Source organism: Volvox carteri (assembly GCF_000143455.1).
Source record: "Volvox carteri f. nagariensis unplaced genomic scaffold VOLCAscaffold_1, whole genome shotgun sequence".
Lineage (NCBI taxonomy): Eukaryota > Viridiplantae > Chlorophyta > Chlorophyceae > Chlamydomonadales > Volvocaceae > Volvox > Volvox carteri.
This window is the reverse complement of record NW_003307545.1, coordinates 592658-604563: the sequence shown is the minus strand read 5'-3', so window position 1 is coordinate 604563 and position 11906 is coordinate 592658. Positions and strand designations below refer to the sequence as shown.

Genomic DNA, 11906 nt, shown 5'->3' with positions numbered 1-11906 from the left:
TCTCTGCCCCCCCCCTGGAGCCCTACCCGGTTGTCTTCAACCAGCGCCCGCAGCCGGGGTGGCAGGTCAGCAACCTCGGATACGCTAAAGTCCAGAACAGGGCCCGGGGCCCGCTCCTGGGCAGCTACCTCGGCGCGGGCTAGGCACTGGTGAATCCGTTGGGACGAGGATTTGGGGGAAGGAGGGGGAAAGGGTTTAGCAGTGTGCTTAGCCGCGTGGTGCAAAGGTGTGACACTAGCCGCAGGAAAGGGTCAGGATAGGGTCATAGGTCGCGCCATGTCACGCTTACCCGCTCCATGTCACGCTTCTCCTCGCGAACCTTTTCTAGCTCCCTCTTTTGATCTGCTGCCAAGCATTCCATGGAAGCGATGTAATCCTGGAGGTCGTGCAGAAGGCCAAGGCTGCGTATCTGGGCAATGTGCTGGCTTTTTCCCATTTTGCCTGGAGTCCTAGGGCCAGATGCTCCATTTGGCTGGTAAGCTACTAAAGTTGAGCCCGGCCTCAACGGCGACTGATTGATAGGCCGCGACTCGACGGGCAACATGAGGCCTGGCAAATCGGTCTCTGTGCTCGAGGGATCTACTTGAAAGTCCGCAGGTAAGGGCTCCATGCGAATTAGGTCCGTTTGTTGACCTTAGTTCGCTTATGTGCTCTCGCTTGACAATTCAAGTGCATGGAGTGGAATTGGTCTTCGAGTCGTAAGTAATATGCTAACGTATGCACAGTTTTGCATGCTACAAGAATGTCGTTACGTGACATAGGTTGCTTGCCATCCTTCAGGTCTGCAGCCGATGTGTACTACTTCGAACTACGCAATTTCCTGTCACACGACCGAGCCTAAAAGCGAGGTCATTACCAAAAGGAAACATAAAGCCGTATCCAATTTTTAATTCCTCTTTGTTTCATGACAAACCTCTGTATATATGTCGACAGTTGAGTCCGCAGCGATAGATACGTCAGTTGCCGAACGTTGGATAGCCACGATAGCATACATGTCTTATCATTTTAACATGCATAAAGGCTTCTACACACTGTTCTTTACTGCCTCTCCTATGCCTCCTCACACCTTCGCCCAATCCTCCCGACGCAAGAAAGAAATCCCCTGGGCGAATGCCATACACGTGAACCACGGCAGCGAAAAATAAGCCACACCACAAACCCTTGCACATCGCACCGCGCCCAAACCGTCACGGCAATCTGCAAAAGCGCAGAGTGACCAGCGTTGCTGACTTTTCCCAAATCCTTTGGCCTATCAGAAGACCCAAACAACATCCCAAACAAGCCATCCGTGGCATGAGAGTCCGTGCGATGAGAGTCCAGCGAGACAGGCACGAACAGGGAGACTCCCGTGCAAAATTCGCCTCGACGACACGCACCTCCGCGGGTGTCCCCGTCCCTCTGACCGCCTGGCCCAGATTTCAGGTCGTGGAAGAAGCGGACGGGCAGCAGTTCCCCAAGGATTTCCACGCTGCCGTGCTGCAACCTCTTCCTCGCTTCCAAGGCTTTTACTGCTGACATGTTTGACAGATCCTCAGAACCGGGAACGTATTGGAAACCTTCAAAAAAAAACACCCGTGACGAAATCCACTTACAGTTTGTCGTGTTTTCGAAAGCAGCGAAGAACGGCGGTACAGTAGGTTGTGGTGGAGGAGCTCACCACCAGGCCGCATGCACCATGCATGGTGCAGGCGCGCAACGCACATCCCGCACATCATGACCGTCCGCAACGCCAAGTCTTAAATCCTGGAACTGAATTCCTGCAACTCACATGCGCATGTGTGCACCTAAACTACTGAAAATAGCGTTTCGGGAACAATCGTACAAGGCACGTGGACTCGCGACGGCTTGTCGTACCCAGCATTCCACAACAGTTTATAAACGGAGCCAGCCAGCCAGCCCAAAATATGCGGGGGACGACCGAAGGGTGGGGAAACAGGACCTTTAGGCTGCTCCAACCCCCACTTGAGAAGCCTGCTGCAGCGGTGCTGCTGCCGTACTGCTGCCGTACTGCGTGCCACATCCCAAGGGCTAAGAAGAAGAAAAGCTGTAAAGGCCAGGTGGTTCCCGTCCGCTACCAAACCGTTAAACTGTTGCGATGTCAAACCGTTGCTAACGACCAACCTCCAACGACCTCTTAACAGACGACGTCCCCGGTGATGTATTGGGCTTTGGGGAAAAAGCCATCGCGCACCAACAAGCCACATAATGCCGTACAAATAATCTACATTAAATAAAATGCAAGCCTTGACGACGGTGAATAACAGGTACAGATACCAACTACCGACACACGTGTACGACATACTCGATGTCCCCACACCGTGCAAACAAAAAGATCAAGTGCTCAGATATACATATCCATACACAAACACAGAGACAAACAAAGGGGAGGGAAACACAAATGCACATAAATAGCACACTCTTTTTTTCAAAGAACAAAGAATCAAGGTATTGTACGACATATGATACACATGATGTCGTACAGCACGGCAAAGCAAGACCACGCGTGCCCATCTGCATACCATGGCCTTAGTCCTGCGACGCATATTTACGCAAGCCACGCAAATCCGTTCCTGAAGTCGTGTGGCGGCCAAAAGCCCAGCCCGTGCTACTACTACTACTACTACTACTACTACTACTACTACTACTACTACTACTACTGCAGCCGCTCTGGATGCTACTGGTGCTGGTCATGCTGCGACAGCGACGGGGGCTTTGGCGGGGAAAGACACGAACCACTTTGGCGGGGACGGGAAAGGTGCGGCGGTGGGCGGTGAAAGGAATTCTCGAGCCGCGTTTCCGTATGGCTCTGCCGCTGCCCCCTCCGCCCCCTCTGCTCCCTTATGCTGCTCCTCCTGCTCCTGCTGGTTACGGAGCAGTCTTTTCTTGCGCCAGCAGGTGCTGGTCGTGGTGGTGGTGGTGATGGTGGTGCTGCTGCCGGGGCAGTTCGTGTTGGTGGCGGTGGTCTTCTTTGTGGTGATGAGTGATGACGGCGCCATCACGTCCCGTACGGCGGTGTTCCCGGCGTCACGTGACGGCAGTAGCGGCGGCGGCGGTGGTGCTGACGCCGCTGCCGTCAACCCCATAAACGCCTGAGCTATCCGGATCCGCGCCGTCCCACACCAGACCAAAGCTTGGACCGTGTCCGAGGCTGGCCTCCTGGCGGCGGAGGTCGGTGTCGGCGGCGGTGCTGGCTGCCGCAGGGTTACGCTGTTCCGCTCCGGCGACGTGATCTCCCCTGTCGGATCCGAAACCATTGTCGTACACGTACGAGTTGACATCACTGCCGCCGCCGCCAACGTGAATGCCAGCGCTGACGCTAGCCTGTGGGTCGGCCGCCAGCTCGTTTTCTTCTTCAGCGTCGGCGCCGCTACCGCCAGCCGCAAGTGTAAGCGGCGCCGCAAACGGACTCTCACCGCTGCCGGTGCTCATGGCGCCAGCGTCCTCGCCGTCCAAACCGTCGTTGCCGTACACTTCTTCGGCCACGCCGTCGGCGCCGTCAGCAGACCAGGACCAGCTGCCGCCGTCGTTGCCGTTGGCAATTCCGCTACCGCTGCGGCGGTGACGACTACATACATGTGTCGTACCGCCGCCGCTGCCGTCGCGGCCATTGTCGCAACCGACGGCGCCAAAGCCACCGGGACAGCGGCGGCGGCTGCGGCCTGCGCGCTCCCGTGCCGCCGCCAGCGCCAAAGCCTCCACCTCCTCCACCTGCACTACCCCGCTGCTCGCGCCTGCGCCAAGGCCACCTGCCCCGCCATTAGCGCCGCCACCTGGCACGTCGCCAACGCGAGCTATAACGCCTACAGATGTTGTTCGTACGGAACCTTCCGGCCTCGAGTCCGCCACCTCCGCCGTTTCCGGAGACTCTACTCTGGATGCTACTGCTCCCGCTCCCCCTGCGGCTGCTGCAGCTCCTGAAACTGCCGTACAGGCGACGGCAGCGTCGCCGCTGTGCTCCCCGCCCGCTCCAGATCCCGCACCGGCGGCGGTAGCTCCGATGGTTTCGGATCGAGGTTGTGATCGTCCAAATGAGGCGGCGGCGGCGGCGGCAAGCGCCTCCGCCGCAGACGCTACGGCCTCCGCCGCCGCGCTACAACGGGGTGTGGCTGTAGTGGTACCAACGGCGGCGGCGGCGGCTGCCGCCGCTTTCGCCGCTGCTTCCGTGGAGAGCTCCTCCCGCAGCCGTTGTGCCAGTCGCCGCCGAGCCTCTACACGGTCCTACATCAGTAGGCGTTACGGTAGGCGTTATAATTAACGAATCATTCTTCGTCCGAATTGGATCAATTCACGTTGTAATAAAAGATACTGCCGATGTAACTTAGAAAGTGACCTTTCGCCCGTGCCAAGGGAAAGGGTTGGGAGTCATTTCAATCCTCGTGTACAGACTTGTCGTACAGATACGACAAGACAAGATCTCAAGACAAGATCTCCCTCTCTTTTCCCCCCTTTCTCCCAACAGCCGCGCACACACCTGCACCCAGACTTCGATCATGTGCCGCAGATTCAAATTGGGAGCCAGGCGGTGGCGTTTGAGAGGTACGTGGGTAACTGGATCCACCCGACGATGGTCGAGCCACTGTACGATAGCTGGTCGCTCGTACGTCACCCCCGAAGAGGCCTGGGCCGGCTCCCGCATCAGCGATTGCGTGATGGGGCACCTGGGGGGAAAGGGCGGGAGGGCGTGTACGTGTGTTTTTCCGAATGATACACACATGCACGTGTGCGCGGGCGTGTGTGTGTGCGTGTGTGTGTGCATGCGTGCTTATGTTCAGCGGTCGGGGGAGGAGGGGTAGGTGGCCGGGGAGTGAAACGGGGGGAGGGCATGGGATTGCCCTCGGCAAGGGCAGGGGGCAGGGCCAGGGGGCAGGACGGGGGGGGGAAAGACGAACCACAAACGAGTGAAGCTGCTGCCAGGGCCAGGAGGGGGGGGGAGGGGGGAGGGCGAGTGGCGATTAGAGTTGACTGATTGCGGGGCTTGGGGGGAAGGGGGAAAATGGAGTGTTGTGTGCGGTGCGAGGAAGCGAGGTAAAGGAGACCCGGAGGAGGAGGACAGGGAAGTTTTTTGTGCTGAGCGAAGTAAAATGAGGGGTGGGGGGAAGAAGATGAAGTAGAGGGTTGCGGCGGGTTAGGGAGACAAAGGCAACTCAGACGACGACCTAGAGGTTCTCAGTGCTCTACCGGGAAGTAAAGAGCATTTCACCATTTCACCTGGGATCAAATAGGGAGGACTAAGATCGACCCACGGGTCCAAAACGAACAGATTTAAACGAACGACCGAGCGACGGACCCACGGGTCGCTCACTCACTCACTCACCGAAATGCCTCCGGTGCGTTGGGCCAGTCATCGAGCCAGGCGGGTACGTCCAGGGCGGGCGGCCAGTGAACCTGCGCCGCCGCCGCCGCCGCCGCCGCCACCGACGTGCCACCGCTATGAACCCTCCCGCCGCCGCGTCCGCCGCCGCCGCCGTCACCGCCACCACCGCTGCCAAGCCCCCCACGATCCCCGTCGCGGATGCCTCCAGATCCAGGCCGGCGACCTTGCATCAGGCCCAAAACATCAGCGGCGGCAGCGGCGCTGCCACGACGGGTCCGACGGGCACCGCCGCCGTCAACGCCGCCGGCGCCTGCGGGTGCCCTGCCTCCGCCAGCTAGCTGACGGGCCTGAGTGTCGCGTGTGGGGGGGTGTCGCACACCCCCCAAGGCGAGGACGAGGGAAAACAGGGTTTTCGCAGCACGCGACCGGCGTGGGGACTTGTACTGTCTGAGGACTGTTCGAAATTCCCTAGAGGACGACTGACATAACTACAGACGAGGACACACATACTCGAGACACAGGACCCGTACCTGGATCTCTACCTATTCTTAGTCCTCTTCCCGAAACCAGAGTCAGAGCGACCACTACCCCAAAACCGGCATAAATCCAAATCGGAAAAAACCAAATTCGACAAACCTAAATCGCTACCCACCACCTGCGGCATGCCCGCCACGCTCAGGACGGCCACCATCACAGTGGGCAGCACCACGAGGTGCAGCCACACGACCACCGTCGCCGCGCCGTGGCCCAGCAACGGCAGCCAGGTGTTGAGCAACCCCGTCACAACCGCCGCCGCCAAGCCGACGGCGACGTGTACCGCCGCCAAGCCGTACACACGCTGCGACAGCGTAAGGCCCGGCGCCAGCACCACGGAAGCCGTGGCGCGCCACTCCGCCAGTGTACGGCAAGTGGCGATGACGCAGATGTACAGCGCCATCCAAGGATTGTCGGGTGCGGCCTGTACGCATGAGCAGCAGGGAGGATACAGGCATGAACGTGTTAGGACGGGAGCGTCGCCTACAAGTACGTGAGTATGTATGTATACATATATGTGTTGAGGGGTGCCGTACTTCCATGCCTGCTTTCCCGTGCCGCCTGAAGACCGTGTCAAGTGGATGCATAATGCCGAAGTCCGACAGACAGACAAACAGACAGACGTGCATTTTTGATGAATGTAAATCTTATTCACTGATCATGCCCCCCTCCCCCCTGCCACCCCAGTTCCGCTCGACACCTGCATCGCCTCCAGCGCCACGAGCATGGTCGGACACCACAGCCACATCAGCCAAAACAGTACGGCGCCCAGCGGCGCCCGCATCCAGGCCCGCAGAAAATTTGAAGATCCATCGCACCCGCCGCTGCCGCCGGGGGAATATCCGCCCATACGCCCTCCACCTCCTCCGCCGCCGCCGCCACCGATGAGCGCACTGGCATGCCGGGGCAGCCAGGGGCCGGTCAGGCCGCCACCGCCGCCGCCATGGCCGCCAGCTGCCCAGGTGGCTGGATGGCGGCACGCGGCATCGCCGGCGGCGGCGGCGGCGATGGTGAGCGGGCCTGTGGACGCCTGCCCCTCCGCGTAGGCAGCTGCGCGACTCAGCATGAGGCGCAGATCTGCCGCCTTCCAGGGCTGAGCACGATGCCCGAGGATATATAATGAGGGTATGGAGGAGGGGAGAGGGAGGGGAGAGGGAGGGGAGGGGAGAGGGAGAGGGAGGGGAGAGGGAGGGGAGAGGGAGGGGAGAGGGAGGGGAGAGGGAGGGGAGAGGGAGGGGAGAGGATTGAGACAAAGAAGGGCCGGTATCGGGAAAGATCGTGTCTGTGTGGTGAGGGGGAGGAAGAGTCGTACGTCGGTTCTCACGAAATCACACACGCGCGCGCGCAGGCCAGTGCGATCTAGGCACGTGTGTGTTTGTATGGCGGGGAGAGGGAAAACCGGGCGGCACCCGTTTGCTATTGAGTTGGGACAATACGCAAAGCCGTGTCAGGCTAACAGCCACCACCAAAAACGCAAACCGCCACGAGTCAACACTCCCGTACAATACACTGCCGTACGATGTCGTACCTCTAAGACGAGCTCCCGATGTAGTTGCTGTACATGCCAATCCAAGGTCACCACACGCGCCGCGAACAGCCGCCCTGACGCCGCAGCAGCCTCCGCCTCCGCCGCGTCTGTCTCTGATCCTGGTGGCGCTGTAACCCCCTCCGCGACCGCCACCGCCGCCGCGGTAGTGGCGGCGGCGATTCGCCGCCAGAGCAGCGTCACCCGTGTGAAGCACAGCAGCCCGGAGTACTCCAGTCCCAGGCGTTGGTAGATACCCGCCAGGTAAGGGGCGATGAAGGGGTCTCCGACCTGGCGGCCAGCGCGCCGATGCACACATAGAATAAACCCACCGACCCACCGACCCGCCGACCCGGCTGACCCAGCTGAACCACCAGGTGGAAATAAGCAAGGAGTATCTTCAATGTTTAAACGACGCAAAGGAGGCGAAACGCGCTGGGAAATGCGGGTAGCTATTTGGGTTAAGTGGGCTGAGCTGGCGGTAAGTGGCGGAAGGCTGTTCTGTTGGTGAATGTGTGGTGCCGCAGAGGTGTGTGGTGCGGTAAGGAGGGGGGTGTTGACACACGAGATCATCTGTGTGTGTGTGTGTGTGCTCACCTGTCTGGAATCACGCTCCTTGACTCTGAGGACCGTATTCAGGATTTGAGACAGGAGCTCTTTATGGACTTGAAAAGTGGTGTCGTACGATACAGTCGTACGGCCTGCAGGCGGAGTTTCGTAGGCCAAACGGCGAGGGAGGGTTAAGAAACTTTGTACCGTCCCTAGCATTCGTAGATGTACATGGAATGTAACAGAAAAGCAATTGATTCGAGCTATATTGGTGAAGGGGAGCTGCAGGATGTCGGTGCAGGCCAGGCGGCATAAGCTCCATTGGTGCGTGACCTGACTTAGGATGGGGCCTTGGCGCCCCACCTTCGGGGGTCGACACGGCAACCCCACGGTAGGTTATGTTGCACATGCCGCCTGCGTCCTCCCATATGGTACTTTCGCCTCCTCCAGAAGCCCCGAGCTCAATATGATGGCTCCATAAGTCCGAGCAGTGAAGGTCGGCTGGAATGTACAGGGGCACCTCTGCTGCCACCAGCTGGAGAAAAAACGCAAGGATTGCGTATTTCATTGCCCAAATTTTGATTCTAGGTGGGAATCGGAATTTCAAGTTCACATGGCAGGGCACGAGCAACCAAAAAGGCCTTTGCACGCTTGCAACTTTGAATACTGCATGAAAACTCGAAAGTTCAAAATATCGCAAATAAAATCATTCTTCCGTGAAGTGTATCAGGAAGCTAGTTTTTCGCAATTTACATTGAACCACGATAAGGGGCAGAACAAGGAATACATCGTATGCTAAACTATTTGCTTGGCGTAAATCCTGCGGGCAGAACTGCGCCTGCTCATGCAATGGATGCAGTACGACCTTTTGTGACCGAGTATCGCAGGTATTGAGTTAGAGCCCTTGCGACCTCGTTATGATAACTGATATACGGAACATGGGACACTAATGGCGGTCCGATACTTCGCGGAGCGGACACCGTATTTTGTATTGGAGAGTCAAACGCCTTCCGCAGGCGATGAATCCTTCATCTTCGCAACAAGGGTTACCTTGAGAAACCTTGATACTGACGACTGAGTTCCACTCCTGCAGATCATCCATTCGCATGGACCCGACTCATTGTGCTGCCCAAACCAACATTCCAATAGCCGTGCAACTGCTCGTGATACTCACGGACTTAGGATTATTAGGAAATTCCGCTCTTGTTATGCAGCGGCATCACCATCTTACATCGTGGATTGTTCTTATCCCTTAACTTCCTCCACATTCCCCACAAAAATTTGCCTACCTGCAGCTACATACCACAATAATACCCCTCATCAGAGGAGACTTCTCCCCTGCTCTCATCAAATCTGGTACGATACAGAACGACAGGACGAGCGGCCACAAAATTACCACCACCGCTGCCCTGCGCTCAGATGCATGCTCAAAAGAGCGCTCACCCAACTGTCATCAACGCATTGCCCGCCGTTGCCCAACCGAGAGGGCCCAACTATCTGTACGGCACTTGTCCGTTCGCCGTAGATGTATCGGCGAAGCAACGGGAAACCCGACCGCGTAACGGCGACCCGACGACAGGACGGGACCGGGCCAAAACTGAACGAGGAGGCCGCTCCGAAGCCACGACATACAATACATGGATGCGCATGCGGCGCGCTGCGCTCATTTGTCGACATCTAATTCATGGTTATAAAACTCTGCTCATGCTCTGCGTCCTTGCCTACAGAAAAGCCCCGCAGCATAGGGTGAATGTGTGCCGCTATACATTTTCTTCACTTCTCAATTTCAATTGCCGTACAGTCCCCCCCTAGCGGACCGCCGTGCAATCTCGCCTCAAGGACCCAGAAAAGGATAACAGCGGGCGTGCTGCGCTGCCCACATACTGCAAGTACAGTGTATAGGGTAGTTGCTCAATAAGTACGTGGCGAGACCGCGCCCGTTCCGCAGCCGCATGCACGAGTACGTCCACCTGGATTTCGAAACTGCGTCAAACAAGAAAAGGGTCCTGATCTAGGAAAACTCCGAAATTCCACAGACCGACCCCATAGTCAAACGTTTCCTCAACGTCTCGCCTTCAATTACTTGACGCTAGCGCTGGTACCTGCCCGATCTGCTGCTGCCTGCCTACTCCTTCCATAACCAGCGCAATGGGGACGACGAGCCAGCCGCAAGAAAATAGCCCGTGTAAACCCCAATTAACGAAATTATTTTTGCAAATCACAGCATCAACCCGCCTACAAGACTCTCCCGAACTGTACAGCCTTCCGCCTTGTGTGCTCTCCAGGTCTCCGCGGCTTGTCGGGGATTCAGCGCTGCTCTGAGATAGATGAATGGTGAAAGGCTAGCCGCGCACTCCCCTTCAGCCCAGCAGGGTCACCTCTGCAAAGTTTCAAAGAGGAACTCGTCAATCGCGTCCTGAATGTTTGCCAGCGCCTCACCGTCCAGCCCCGGCAAACCGGACAATGCTATAACGAGATCATCGACGGCTGAAGAAATAGATTCCGCGATCGCATCCACAGGCACCGCTGGCACGAGAGACCCCAGGGACTCACGCTGGCTGAAGGCAGCCGCGAGGCCCGCGGCGAGCACCAGGCCCAAGAACGGAAGACGCAAACGATCCAGGAGATCTTGCACACCGTTTTGCACGGTCTCCACGGGTCCCTGGGGCGGTGGAGCCTGATAAATGCCGAACGAGGCGCGGATATCGCCGATAAGCAGGTCTGCGTTGGAGTTTGTGATCTTGCCGTATGCTAGAATATCAGCCGCCTGCAATTGAGGTTAAGGAAAGGGATGAATGCTAAGACGCCGATCAAAAGTGATGGTTGGCGCATAAAAGCAAGGTGGAGGTTGAGACCAAGATGAATTTTACATGCAACGCAATTTCTCGACGCATGAAGTTCAAAAGTGACATGTAATAGCTTCAGGGAGCCAAGATGCGTTTACTTGCCTGCTCCGTGAAACCCAATTCTTGAAGTGTCCGCTTAATCTGTTCCCTCTGGCGCTTAGTCGGCTGATTTAGCTCCTCAACAGCACCCTCTTCGACGAGGACAGGGCCATCACGGCGAAATAGCTGCATGCGTACAGTACGCACTGGCCGCGCAGCGAGGGTCGTGCTGCGAGAAGGCAGCGTGGGGCGCCGGCAAAACTGCTGAGATATCATCCTGATTGTGTCTATGTGAAATTCAAGGTTCACTTTGGGCGATTTGAGGCCCTGCCCACTTCGGCCCACACAACCGAAAAAGTTGATAGTAGGTTTCCTTGCTTAGCACAAGCTTCAAGATTTGGGTGTCCGCACAGGCCACACCGATTAAATGGTCCTATGCGCGGGACCAATTTCGGCTTTGGCCGGTGAGATTGCATGTCAATGAATAGGACCGCGTCGGATGAGGTTTGCCGTACATGAAATTGCACACAAACTTTCACCTTTGCCGCATCAAAGTCATAAGTTAAAAGCATAGGTAATGGTTGCCTTTAATTAGTTGATCACCCGCAATATTACGCAAACGAAAGCCAAACCATGACACCTCGAAGCATGCACCAAGAGTAATCATGCACCTCGAGGGTTCGGAAAATCCAGTAAATAATTTTATACACTGGACAAACAAAGCTTCCTGATATTTTATTCGTGCGGCCGCTCCCAAATGACCCGAGGATCACCTTGAAGCCAACTCCCACTTGGCCTTTTCACCACCGCTGCAACGTAGCCAGGTGTACTTCTATGTGACATCGGATGTGACTCCCAAACGGCAAATCAAACGCAAGCCTACTTAAAAACGAATGCAACGAGCAGACGCTTTGGCCGCCTGTTACAGGTTTCAGCCCGTCTGGCCTGGCGCAAATGTGATACTATGGCGCGCGGTCCCTCTCAGTCAAACGAGAAATCACCCCTTCCCTTCACTACTGGAATCAATTCCATGTGCCAACTTGCACTGCCATGCCCGGTTAACCGCAAGAGACACGACCTTAGACTGGTCTCCACTCCA

The 11906-nt window shown here is 57.1% G+C and overlaps 2 protein-coding genes across 2 annotated transcripts in view; both read right to left on the bottom strand.

The window, feature by feature from the left end:
* The window catches only part of VOLCADRAFT_115592 (uncharacterized protein), a gene marked incomplete at both ends in the record, with an annotated part of 4546 nt that extends 3028 nt beyond the window's left edge, over positions 1-1518 (bottom strand). Inside the window, 4 exons of the mRNA XM_002945598.1 lie at positions 27-146; positions 290-376; positions 1175-1197; positions 1377-1518. Of these exons, the coding sequence (XP_002945644.1) occupies positions 27-146; positions 290-376; positions 1175-1197; positions 1377-1518 (372 nt within the window). The remainder of the gene's footprint in view (positions 1-26; positions 147-289; positions 377-1174; positions 1198-1376) is intronic.
* Positions 1519-3024: 1506 nt separating this feature from the next.
* Positions 3025-11257, bottom strand: VOLCADRAFT_102616 (uncharacterized protein; the record flags this gene model as incomplete). The annotated part of the gene is made up of 9 exons (XM_002945597.1): positions 10871-11257; positions 10476-10689; positions 7971-8074; positions 7377-7664; positions 6549-6941; positions 5967-6272; positions 5315-5661; positions 4472-4658; positions 3025-4218 (listed from the first exon to the last, which is right to left on the bottom strand). Exons 1-9 carry the CDS (start codon positions 11081-11083, stop codon positions 3025-3027), a joined length of 3246 nt encoding a protein of 1081 aa, XP_002945643.1. The 5' UTR covers positions 11084-11257.
* Positions 11258-11906: the final 649 nt, after the last annotated feature.